At 39.4% G+C, this 12,184-nt stretch overlaps 1 protein-coding gene across 4 annotated transcripts in view; it reads right to left on the bottom strand.

Moving 5' to 3' along the window:
* Nucleotides 1–12,184, bottom strand: part of GRIN2A (glutamate ionotropic receptor NMDA type subunit 2A) — a 184,348-nt gene that overhangs the window by 23,154 nt on the left and 149,010 nt on the right. For all 4 annotated transcript variants that reach the window (XM_069029955.1, XM_069029954.1, XM_069029953.1 and 1 more), the window contains one exon: nt 6,560–6,720. In XM_069029955.1, the coding sequence (XP_068886056.1) occupies nt 6,560–6,720 (161 nt within the window). The remainder of the gene's footprint in view (nt 1–6,559; nt 6,721–12,184) is intronic.

Below are 12,184 nucleotides of genomic sequence, written 5' to 3' on the forward strand. Positions count from 1 at the left end.
GTGCTTGCCTTGAGAGAAAAAAAGGCTAATTCCTATCTTAGATTATAAACTTTGTAGTAACAACACGTGCAGACACAAGAAAATATTTTCCAACGACAAGTGAGTACACAAGTTCAGGTTCATTACTTTAAACTGGTGTATAAGTTTTGAGCATCCCCAAAGACGGGTTCTGCACTTTGAAAACATTTTGAAAGAGGTGAACATCACTCCTTCTTCATTAAGATCAGGACATACTTCAACTACAGGCTGCTGTTTCAGTGACATCTTCAAAACATGATCAGAGCAAAGATCACCCATCTAAAAATTGGCTATTTCAGTTACTGCATTTGGTATTTTAAATTCTGTTTTTGAAGCTTGGGAGAAGCAAAAACTCAAGCAGAGTCAGAATAGGGAACTTTGACAAGTAGTCCATGTGAAAGCAAGAAAACATCATGTTTTAGACTTATAGCTGGATATGATTTGATGCATTATTTTAAAATTCAGTTGCATAAAGCTAAAGCTGTCTCCAGTACAGTTTCTCTCATCATGTATCATAACAGGTATCCTGGAGGGTTGCAAGCAATAAATTATGACTACAGATATCTCATGCTGCCTACAGGCCTTTTCCTTTCTCCCTCAAACACTCTTCAGAATCAACCATCCCTGGTAAATTCTTAAACATTTGGTTAAAGAATTGCTCTATGTACTGTAACATTAAAAGTCTAAGTGTGAATATTCCCTATTACAAATACTGCAAGGTCTTGTCAACCAGAGACAGTAAAAAATATATTGAGCCACTAGTTTAAAAGTTTAACATTTTATTGTGTGCTGGACATTTCTGTGAGTTCTGGTTGTAAACTGCTATTGTATCCCCATGAGAACAATGAAAAATTTGTGCTTTTAATGAAAAATAAAAATATATCATTTTTCTTTCAAACAGACAACTTCTCTCACAGCTTGCCCTCCTCTTCTGAGGTGAAAAGGCACAAACCACAGAATGAACACAAACTAGGAAGTTTTTCCTTTGGTGAAAATTTTGATGACAATTTTTCTGTAAAAATAAAATTAAAATATTGAAATTGGTTTTGCATTGAAGCGGAGAGATGTCAGCTGGCTGCCTAAAAGACACATTGGGCTTGATTTTAACTTTAGGCCCATCACTACTTTAATTGGCAGACCTAATTAACAGTAGGACCTGCTGGGCACAATCCCAGCCATGCTCCAGCTGACAGAAACAGGGATGTTTGCCTCCTGGTTATGCCTGTGCCACTCTGCAGAAGCTGCCAGCTCAGCCTCTGACCTGGTTGTATTTGTTCAACAAATAACAGAGTGTGCGAAGCTGTGAATTGGATAATTTATAATCACTGTGAGAACAACAAAAATCCAATTCAGGCCAATAAACGCACAGACAGGGTTAAAAGGCCATTGGGGCCTTCTGGGGTCTTCTCCTGCACTCTCTCTGCTTAGTGCCATAAGATTCTATAAAGCATGTTAATAATCATGTTGTTTTCACAGGGGAGAGTGGGCTTGCAGGGAGGAAAAACTCCTTGTGCCATCTGCACTGCTCAGTTCGATGCTTCCAGGTGTTTCTGCTGGCATTGTAACTTGTTGTTAAATGATGCTGAGGATAGAACCATCATGTGTCCCCTCCAAAGTGACAGCTCAGGACAGCCTGCAGGCTGAGAGCAGCTCCTCAGGGGCAGCTCATAAACCATGGGGATACAACCCCTCACATCTGATAACCCAGCACACCTGAGGTCATTCCTGCTGAGGCTCTGGCAGTGCAGACCTGCTGCCACCACAGCAGCCTTTCCAAGCAGCTCCATAATTCCATCAGCATGTCCAAGAGGACTCGGGAATAAGGTACTCAACTCGATGTGTATCAACATCAGCATTGCCGTCTTTAACAGGAAGGCAGATGAAGTCCCAAGTAAACTTTAGCATCAAATCCCTGAGCACACAGTCACAGCTGTGGCTGGCAGTAAAAGCTGTAAAGCACTCATGACAGCCAGGGGATCTGCAGCTGTACATGGGGCTGCTTGCCTGGAGAACACCAGGGATTCGTACCCACAGCTCCCTTGAAAGGAAGTGACGGGCAACAGGCAAGCAAACATTTCCCATTTTATCCCTACAGTAAAAAGAGCCTCTCCCAATTAAATTTTCTCATTTCAGCCATTAGCAGTTAAATCCCAGACTATATTCCACTGTAGATGTGCTGGGGCAAAGGTGAGAATATGAAATGCATTTCTAGTTTATTGCCACTGCAATTTCTCCTCTTGACAGTTTTAAAGCTGCAAATAGAAACACTGCAACTCAAGAGCTGTGAGCTCATACAACCCACACCAGAGAACTGCAACTGGAAGCTTGCTTTGCCTGCAAAAAGATGGTATTCTTTAACTATAATCTCTTCAGGAAAAATATAGCCAGGCAAACAGAAGGAAGCAAACCCAAAGAGCTCCTGCAAACATAACACAATAATTAACAACTTCCTATTCGGGAACTTATTCTCTCTTCAAGGAGCAAAATCAATAGGATCTGTCTCCCTGGCACAGAGAGTTCTAGAAATGTAGATCAATTAAATGCAGCATGGACAGAAATGCTTGTGATGCATTTTTAAGGCTGCATTTGATCAATAAACATCTAAAGAGCTCAGAGGAGCCTCCACGGCTCTGGCAGAGCTGGATGTTCCCACCAAGAGCACATTAGCTAATGCCTTACAGACTCTGCTCTCCTGAGTAATGCTCAGGGCAACAACTGCCATCTCTGTTCTCATTAAGGAACAAAAACCTACAGAAGCCCTGAGCTGCTTGGTCCTACCTAAGGACCAGTCCCAAGCTCTGCACATAGCACAGCACACGTGGACCACCTGATCCCTTAAAATTCATGAAATTTAGTGAAAAACACAAGTACACTTTTTGACAAGCTTATAAGAGCATGATTGCTTTCAGGAGTGAACTGCATTGAAGGAGGGACAATATTTTGCCATTTTGAAAGCTATTGAGTAGTACTTCAATAACAAGGTCTTGCTTTTTAACAGGCCTGGTTGCAAAGTGAGACAGTTAATTAATAAAGTTCTGCTGCTGTTCAAATGGTATTTCAGCAGCTTCCTGAGAAATATATCTGTGAATCTCAGAAATAAGACCCTAGTGACAAGAGATGGATAATACTGAGTCTTTACAGACTTTTTTTTTAGATCTTTTCAGAAACAAAGGTTGATTTCTTATCAAAGAGGAAAAACCAATAAAGCTGATAACTTTGCCTTCAGCCCTGATGTTAACAAGCCTTCATGAATAAGCTGTACTGAACCCCCTATGGGGATTCACCTGAGGGAGTAGGTATAATGTCAATGTCAGACTAACACAAAAATCTCATATCCACTTTGATTTGCAGCATCTCCCAGCTGATGATCTCAAACATTTTTGATGCTAATTGAACAAGATAGGTCCAAGCCTATTGCCCATGCAGTGAAGTTTCTTCTTCTAATTAACAAAAAACAAAGGCAGATGCTTTCCTTGTATGATAATTTTTGAAACATTACCAGCTTCACCTCCCAAAGATGAAACCAGAAAGGGGCTGGGTATGTTTTCAAGGCTTCCCAGACACAGATGTGAGCACACTCACCTCTGCATGTACAGCAATACTGCAACACGAGGCTTATCTAACCCTTACACCTGACCAGAAAATAAAGGCAGGAATACCCCATTTATTTTATACATATTTCTATCCATACTTCTCCCCCCCAGGCTTTTTCTGGCCACATTAGCAAGTGGACTGAGGCAGCTCATTTTCTACTTCTTGAAAGAAAGCAAGATAAAAAAGAAAACACAAAAAACCCCACAACAGTTTGGTTTTAAGTTTGTTTTCAGAAATCTGTCCATCTGGAATTTTATGTTTGTCTTCCTTCCTGCTTTCTCATTCCAGTTAAACTCAATAACATTTCCATTAAACACAATGGTCTCAAAGATCAAGATATTCTCAATACATCTCAAGATGCTAATGCTAATTAAAGTTGATCAAAAGACTTTGTTTGAGATACAGCAAAATCAGACTGAACTGTGACAAGATGCTACTTTATCATTTCATTCTATTTAGATCACAAGGGCCACATGTGTGGCATTATTCAGTCATTAACCATTGCTTCATTGCTGGTATTTTTTGCTCCACCTTAAAATTAGAATCAAACACTATACAAAAGTAATTAAAAAGGACTAAACCTCATGTCCTCAATTAAGCAGAAGTAGTTTTCAAATTGAGATTGGAAATACAGGTTATACAGACACTCTCCAGGGATAACACAGTTAATATTTCTTTTAACTCACAGCAGCAGTTATCAACCAAACATTCCTTACAAGTCCTTCTCAGTCTATAGACTATGACTAAAATTATCAGATAGTTCATTTTCAAAAAGCTGTGGAGAAGTAGCAAGCCTTACCATGCATAAAGAAAGTTGCTTGTTGTATCCCCAAGGATGAGAATGAAAAAAAAGAAAATATAAAAGTACAGGAATAGTTTTGGAAAGAGATAAAGATGAAAAGAGACAAATTAGTTGTAATAAGGTGAACAAAACACACACACACAAGAGGAAAATAGAAATTATATATTTTTCTGGAAGCAAAAGCAGTTTGAGGAATAAGAGATGAGTCATTCTCAAAAGAGCCATAGAAACATAGACTCCATGGGACCAGATGCACTAAATATCATGGAATCAAATGAATCAGGGAGGGAAGGAAAACTTCATCAAGTCTAGTTAAAGGGTACATTTTACATGGAAGAGAGAAAGAACTTGGTCAATGAATTCATGAGGGGGAGAGGAAGAAGAAACAGTTCTGTATGCTGAAGAACAGAAAATTTGGCAGAAAAAATGAAAAATTGTTTTTGAAGAATATGAGTCTGAAAGCAGCTGACACCCTGCTGTTCAATCCTTCTGCAGGTGCCACCAGACAAAATCCCAAGGAGCACAGCTGTAGGTAGCAGTTAACTTGTATTGACCCAGAAGCTTATTTGTACCGTCTGCTACAGAAATATCAGTCAAGGGGAGCAAGGTAGACACCTGGGGGTGTCCACACAGAGAGATCACTTAGAACAGGAAAGAAACTTCAGCAGGGGAAAAGAAATCTGTAAAAAATGAATCGTTTATGCTGTCAAAAGGAGTAAAGCTTTTGAGAAGGATCATCAGCTTGCCCAGGAGCAGCCAGCCTGAGTTTTAGTGAACATCCTGAACAACCCTGCAGTCAGGTTGCCCCCCCATTTTCACACTTAAGTATCTGACAAGTGGCCTGATTTTCAAGCTAACAGCAGGTTTTCAGGGCTTTCAGTAGCACGAATAGTTGGTGAAAAGTACAAGCAGTATACATCCCCTAAATAAACTGTCCATCCAATAGAACAGGCCCTACAATGCCTGAAATTAGGACAACTCCTTCTTCAAAAATTCCCAGCAGGAATGGTAGGCTTCAGCTGTATACCTCTAATGCAAAATGCAGCTGTCACCCACGACATGTAACTTGCACAGGCTTGGTCAGAGCAGGAGCTCCAGTTTGGAAGCCTCTGGGTAAGGCTGATCTCACACAATCTGTCCTGGGATGGGGCAAACCAGGCCTGGGAAGTTCCAGCTGAGAATCCCTGGAGAAATGAGGGCAGAGAGAGTCCAGACAGCAGACACAAGAGAGAAGAGAAGGAAACAGCTGGAAGGATAACTTTTTAAACAAGGGAATCTTCACTCTAAGGAAAGACTTTGGGATTTCAAAGTGTTTTGCTTAAGTAATACATTACATTCCCATACAGGTTTGGGAGAAGGATAAGCAGTTCCCCAAAAAGGACCAAAAGTAACAGGGTATTTTAGTATAGGAAGAAACGTGTCCTGTGTTCACCCTAAATAATAGCAGGAGAGATGTTCCTTGAAACAGTCCCTGGAGTACATATACTTAAATCCACTAAGGTAATTTCTCCCTTCAAAACAAAACATAAAAAGCCTATATTGATAAATTATTATTATTGTATTATTAACAAATATAATCATGTTACTATCAAGCCTAAGTGTTTAGAAAATATTACTAGAGCTAGCACATTCCTGTCACCCAGATGAATAATGGTATGAGCAATGAGTCACTTTCATACCTTTGGAGGATTAAGAATCAAAATTTCTCTTTGCCCAAGCAGTCAGAATGGGCTACCTCAGAGAGGAAAGGATGGATGGCACTCAAGTCAAAGTCTGAGGTCTTAAGAAAGAAGGACAATACTATTTGCCAGAATATTTACCAAGATTGTCAGAAGCAGGATTATGCAGCACTGCAAAGATAAGAGACTGTACTGTCCTCAAATTTAAGAAACGTTAATTCTGCCCTTTGAAACTATTTCTCATAGGACATTGAAGCTACATTGTAATTTTAAAATGACCATAGAAATCACAGTCAATCATTTTCCTTTTTGGTAACTGTAGAGTGCAGTTGGAAAAAAAAAAAGAGCCATGTACTCCACGTCAGCCTGACATCAGTCAGCTCAGTATCACAGTAAGTACAGATCAATAGTTCTCTGTTTCTGAAAGGTTTACAGCATTCTTTAAAAACCATGGGAAAAAGCTCACCCAGTTTTCAAGCTGACCAAGGCATCTTCGACTCCTTTCTGGTTAAACTTGGTCATGTAAAGGTGCATATCAGGGTAGTTGTTTCGGATATTCCTCTCGGTGCTTCCATTTGGGACAGTTCCAAACCGAAAAGGAGGTGAATAATCATGTGGCCTTTGGAACTAGAGAGAAAGGGGAAAAGCAAAGTGTTTCAGGCATTCAAAATGTGACGAAGGGCAATTTCAGATTGAAAAAGACAGAAGCTGTGCAAGTTGCCTCAAATTCCTTCTAGGCAAATGCTGTGGGTTAATTCAGGTCTATTATACCAGAAACTGTCTTCACACTGACTGAATGTGATCTACATCCAAATAAAACCAGCTCCATTTTGCCACGCAAATGTGACTCTCTCCCATGCTTTGCACTATGGCAGGACAGCAGAAACTGGAGCAGATCCTCATCTGCCAGCATCTCTCTAGGGAGACTGGTAAACACACTGGTAAATTGAAATCAAAGGAAAAGAGTATTTTGTTGATAGTCACTTCCCGCTTCCACCTCAGTTGGGACATTGTGATTCCCCATCAGGAAGATGGGAAAAGGATCATCCACAGTACTCCATAGGGAGCCCAATTCCCTAGTCCTGGAGGGCACCAGGGATGGCAGGAAGCAGTGCCAGGGAGAGACACGGTGAGGGAGTTTCCTTCCTCCACCACGACTGGAGGGGAATCAAAGCTCTTGCAGCTTCCACAAGGGCTCAGCAAGTACATATCTTGACATGAGAAGGGCTTCTGGAGCTCCCACACCTACAATCCTAGTCCCTGTTCATCCCTACCATTTAAAAATACAAACCATTTCCTTGAGGGCATATAGGTTTATTCTACAATTTTACCCTCACTATTGCATCAGCACAGATGAACCAGCCAGGGGGTATCTGCAAAGGAATGGCAATAGCTCAGGGCACATTCGGGTTTCAGACTTGGCAATCCTTCAAATAATGTCACATAAACTTTTTGCTAACAGACCTGAAGATTTTCTATGTGCCTTTTCAATACCTTCCTTTAAAACCCAAGGGACACTTTAGGATTAAAATGTCTCTTTAAGAAACAAATGCAAAAGGGCACTCACATTAGAGGAACTATTGGCTAATGAGGAAATTGAATTGAGCATTGATAAAAGCAGTCACCCATAAATTCCACAGTAAAATGCACTCTGTTTTTACTGTTGAAGTTAGAAGAGCAATCTATATATCCTGCACTGCAAGAGATGACTAATATTTATACAGCTGCTGATTCCTTTGGGATTCCATATGAAATATTTCTCTTTAACATTTGGTCTCAGAGCATCAAGAATTCCCAAGATCCAGTGCCAATTTGCAAAGAGAATACAAATGGGTTTATACAAAAACTGGGAGTATTTTCAATTCCATCAAACCTTGACTGTGAAATTACTGCTGCAACACCATTTTCTTGTTACAGAACTACAATTAAATGCTCCATTTTAATTAAGCATATTTTGACAAAGCATAAAGGAATGAACTCTATTTTTCTCTATTTGTTTAGCTAACAGATGTCTTACTTTCCTCATTTTCCCTTTTCACAGCTTTACTGTTTAAATTATAACTTTGCTACTACTTTTACACACAGTAATTGACCCATGCACCAAAATTACACTGTACACTACTCATGGTTCTCAGTCTGTATTTGCTATCTCCCTTTCTGAGTTTATTATGCAGCACTGAAACAAACCCTGCTTTTAAATATATGTCCAGAGATTCTATTGATATAAATGTAGCTTGCTATCAACTTTATTTAAATCTACAGATAATGTATCTCTGATGTATTGAGATGGCTTCCAGTATCTCCTAAATTTGCCAGTCAATAGAACTGGAAAAAATAATTAAAGAAACACTGTAGATTTCAGGACCTGTAAGACTTGATGCTCCTTATATCACTGGAATTAATTTTTTGGAAATTCAGCTGTGGTGAGCATTCTGCAAGCTCAGTTCCTAGTATGGCAGATGAACTGAGGGAATGGCAGGGGAACTGGGAGAACCGGGACAGTATGATGGAGTATTCTGGTAATTCCAAAATGGAGTTTGGTTTTAAATAGTCTCACTTTTTAAGAACGTTCATATGAATCTAGGATGTTTGGAGGTATTTCCTCTCATAGGAATAGTTGAAATTAACACATCAGTTCAAATTTAACATTCATGGAAGACAAAAATATTTTTGCAGAAGGGAGGGATGAATAAAAAGCCCAAGTTCATTCAAAAGTCAGAGAGTTAAAAAGCAGATGAATAGTTCCATACCCCATCTACAGACTGGAATTTTTAGCACCAACCAACACATTTTAATACCCACAAGGCGAGTATCTTTTGAAACCATCACCTGCTACTACTGCCTGCTCATAGACTACTTGTAAAGAAGAAAGAAAGGTTTAAATCTTTTTACTAACACTGCACTCATATCTGAAGTGAATAAAGTTTTCATCAATTATATTAAACTTATATTCTGTGAACTGCCATGTCCTGGAGAGGTACACAGGACAGTCAATGTCTGTGACTGAAGCAAAGATCTACATGGCAGACAAGAGACAAGAAAAAAAAAAGATCAAGGCCCTACATGCATTTATTTTCCCTGAAGTCCCATGATGAGAAACAAAATATGTCATGTCTGCTAGGAAACCATTTTCTTCCTAGACATTTCATGAAATGCTAATCTTTTAAATCATGGGCAAAATTCTTGAATTGAATGTACAAGCCCCTTGTTTGAGCCATAGTTGTGGACAGATCTACTGTTATTCTGAAGAGTAACCAATTTGTTCTTGTCTCCCCCTGCTCTACCACCTGACAGAGCTGTAGCACATGGCAACAGAACTCCAGTCTTCTGCTTTTATTTTATTTTTTCTATATGCCTCAATAAAACTGGCAATTCCATTAAGTCAGCAAAGTGCTCTTTCAGAAACATTAAATATTGACTTCATTTAAAGATTTACTTGCTTGCCTTAAAAGGCTGGTGTTGAGAGCAGCTGTTTGTTATTGTTCTGGAGTTTCTTAAGGAACTGTGGGAAACATTACTAATATAGTAGAAAATAGTAACTAATCTCCTGCTGATAGCAGGAATTACAACTCGTTTGAAGTGACAGAAGAACACCCATATTTGAACACTTTCCTTCCTTCTTTTACCAGATGGGAACCTGACATTCTGACTTCTGATGCTACAAAGATACAGCTATCAGTCATTCATCATTCCAAGGCTGCTGTTATAATCATCAGTTACTGCAATGCAGCAGTAGCTGTGCCTGCCCACCCTCAGGAAGCACGGGAAGGGTTTGATATTGGACAGTGGTGAGAGGGGCTGGGGTCAGAGGCTCTCCCTCGCTGCCTACCAGCCACGCTGCCTTTAGCTCTCCGCTGCTCTGCTGCCACACAGACACGTCACGGTCACTGCACAACCTGTGCCATCCTAGGGCACAGGAACAGGAAGCCAAGGCTACAAGAATACTGTAAATCTTGCAAAAATAAGGAACCTGTAAGTGGCATCATTAAGGTTTCCTGTTAAAGTTGATGAGAAGCTCCTGGACCATGCGTACATGAGGTAATTCTTAAGTGTGGCAGACTCCCAGCAGATTAACACTTTGCAAGACAATTCTGTGCACTGCTACCTACCCTCCTTTAGCAAATATTTCCCTCTTTCATTGCATGAAATAGGCACAAATGGTCTCAAAAGTAACAAAGGCCAACAATGTCAGCTTTGCTGGATACTTTGGACTCATTTTCTATACCTTTTTATGAAGACAAAGCTTTTAAACACCTATTACATATACAATAATGTCAAAACATAATTTTCCTCTCATTTGCTGAATCATTTGAGTTCATGAACACCCACTCTTCCTAACTCCAGTACATGCTGTGCCATGTATTTCTGGCTGACACTCCGATGACATGGCATTCAGAAATTCATTAGGAACATTTCAAAGGACAAGGAAACTACAAAGAGGTCTTAAAGCACCAAGGGGTAAATAACACATTATCATCATGTGTCAGCAAACCTGGTGAACCAGCTGATACAGTGTCCCATTTCCTGAATGGGACAATATTGAATGCTGAGGGTCAGGGATGGCTGCTCAGAGAGAGTGGTCAATCACATGTGGAAACCCCAGTATCTCTAACTGGGAATACTTTACTGCATTGGCAGTACAGCATTGACAGAAGAGCTTGACTCTTCAGCTGTGGCAGTGGGAAAAGTGGGAGAGAAGAACAAACTGATTTACCAGCCCAGAAGTGGGGTTTGGGTTTTTTAAATTTTTTTAAAATAAATTCGTGAACTTTTAGGTATTAATTATTCAAAACTGATTATACCCACATTTCTGGCCCTTGCCTACAACTGTTTTGCTTCCTGCAAGGGTCAGAGTTCTCTACTGAACAGTAAAATCCTGTAAATTCCTGATCTGTTCTCCTATTAACAGCATTGCAGCAACATGGCAAAGAGAGGAGAAAAATAACTGAACATCAGTCAGATTACATTCCCATAAATTGTCCCCAATTATTTGATTTTTTAAAATCCAAGAAACCTCAATATTGTGGAGGAGGCAAAACCTATGTATGACAATAAGAATATTCTGAAATAGTCCATTGCTTTTCTGGACTTCTAACTTGTTTAATTTAATCAGAAAAGACATGGCTCCCCTGACTTATCTCCATGTGCTACAGGCAAAGTTTGAAGAACTGAAAAATAGAAACAAAGGTGGCAGATCAAATAAATGATCAGCAGACCACACAAGAACAGATGGTATTTTCTGATTCAAGTATTTTTCTATTTTTATTTTGCTTTTTGTGGAAATAAAAGCCTACTTAGCAGTCAGAATAGAAAAATGACAAAACTAAGGAAGTTATTAGCCAAAAGCTACAGAACGAGTGCTGACATTTCCCAGCCCCGTGGCAAAGAGCCAGCAAGGAGGGGAAGGTGAGGGTGCACTGTCAGACCTGAGCCCCACTGCTGTCCCAGGTGCAAGGCAAATCCTGCCAAAACCCAGAGGCCCAGGAAAATGCTCTGTTCTTTTTCACAAACAGGAGAAAGATGTTTCTCAAATCTCCTTTCATTTATCCCCAAGAGAGAATGTCATTTTTCTGTCTCTTCTAAGAATATTATCTTAAAACACAGGTATATTTAACAATTTTCATGCTCGTTCAAAGTTTGTGTGACACAATTTAATGAAAACAAAACTATTATCCTTTTTTTTTTCTTTTTATCTTTCCTCTAGCCATGCTTGCTTTGATATACCAGGTAATCAATCAAAGGCTGGTCATAAAAAGCAGTTAAAACAAAAAAACAGAAAAGACTGAGATGTTGCCTTTTTGGTTTGGTTTTCTTTTTTTTTTTTTTTAGTAATGATTTCCTTTATTTTCTGTCCTTTGAAAAAAACCCTTCTTGTCCCCTGGGCTATACTGCATTTAAATATTTCTTCTGAATATCAATATTTAGTTTCATTTTCAAACAACTGGGCACAGACTTGACAAAAGCATACCCTTCAAGTATCTTGTGCATATCCATCACAATAATTTTGCAAATGGACTTTTTTTCTATTAATATATTACTAATATCCAACACAATTTTCCAAGCTTTTTATATTGGTAAGACATTCTTTTTA

This window comes from Aphelocoma coerulescens, chromosome 14 (genome assembly GCF_041296385.1).
Source record: "Aphelocoma coerulescens isolate FSJ_1873_10779 chromosome 14, UR_Acoe_1.0, whole genome shotgun sequence".
In the NCBI taxonomy this organism is placed as follows: domain Eukaryota; kingdom Metazoa; phylum Chordata; class Aves; order Passeriformes; family Corvidae; genus Aphelocoma; species Aphelocoma coerulescens.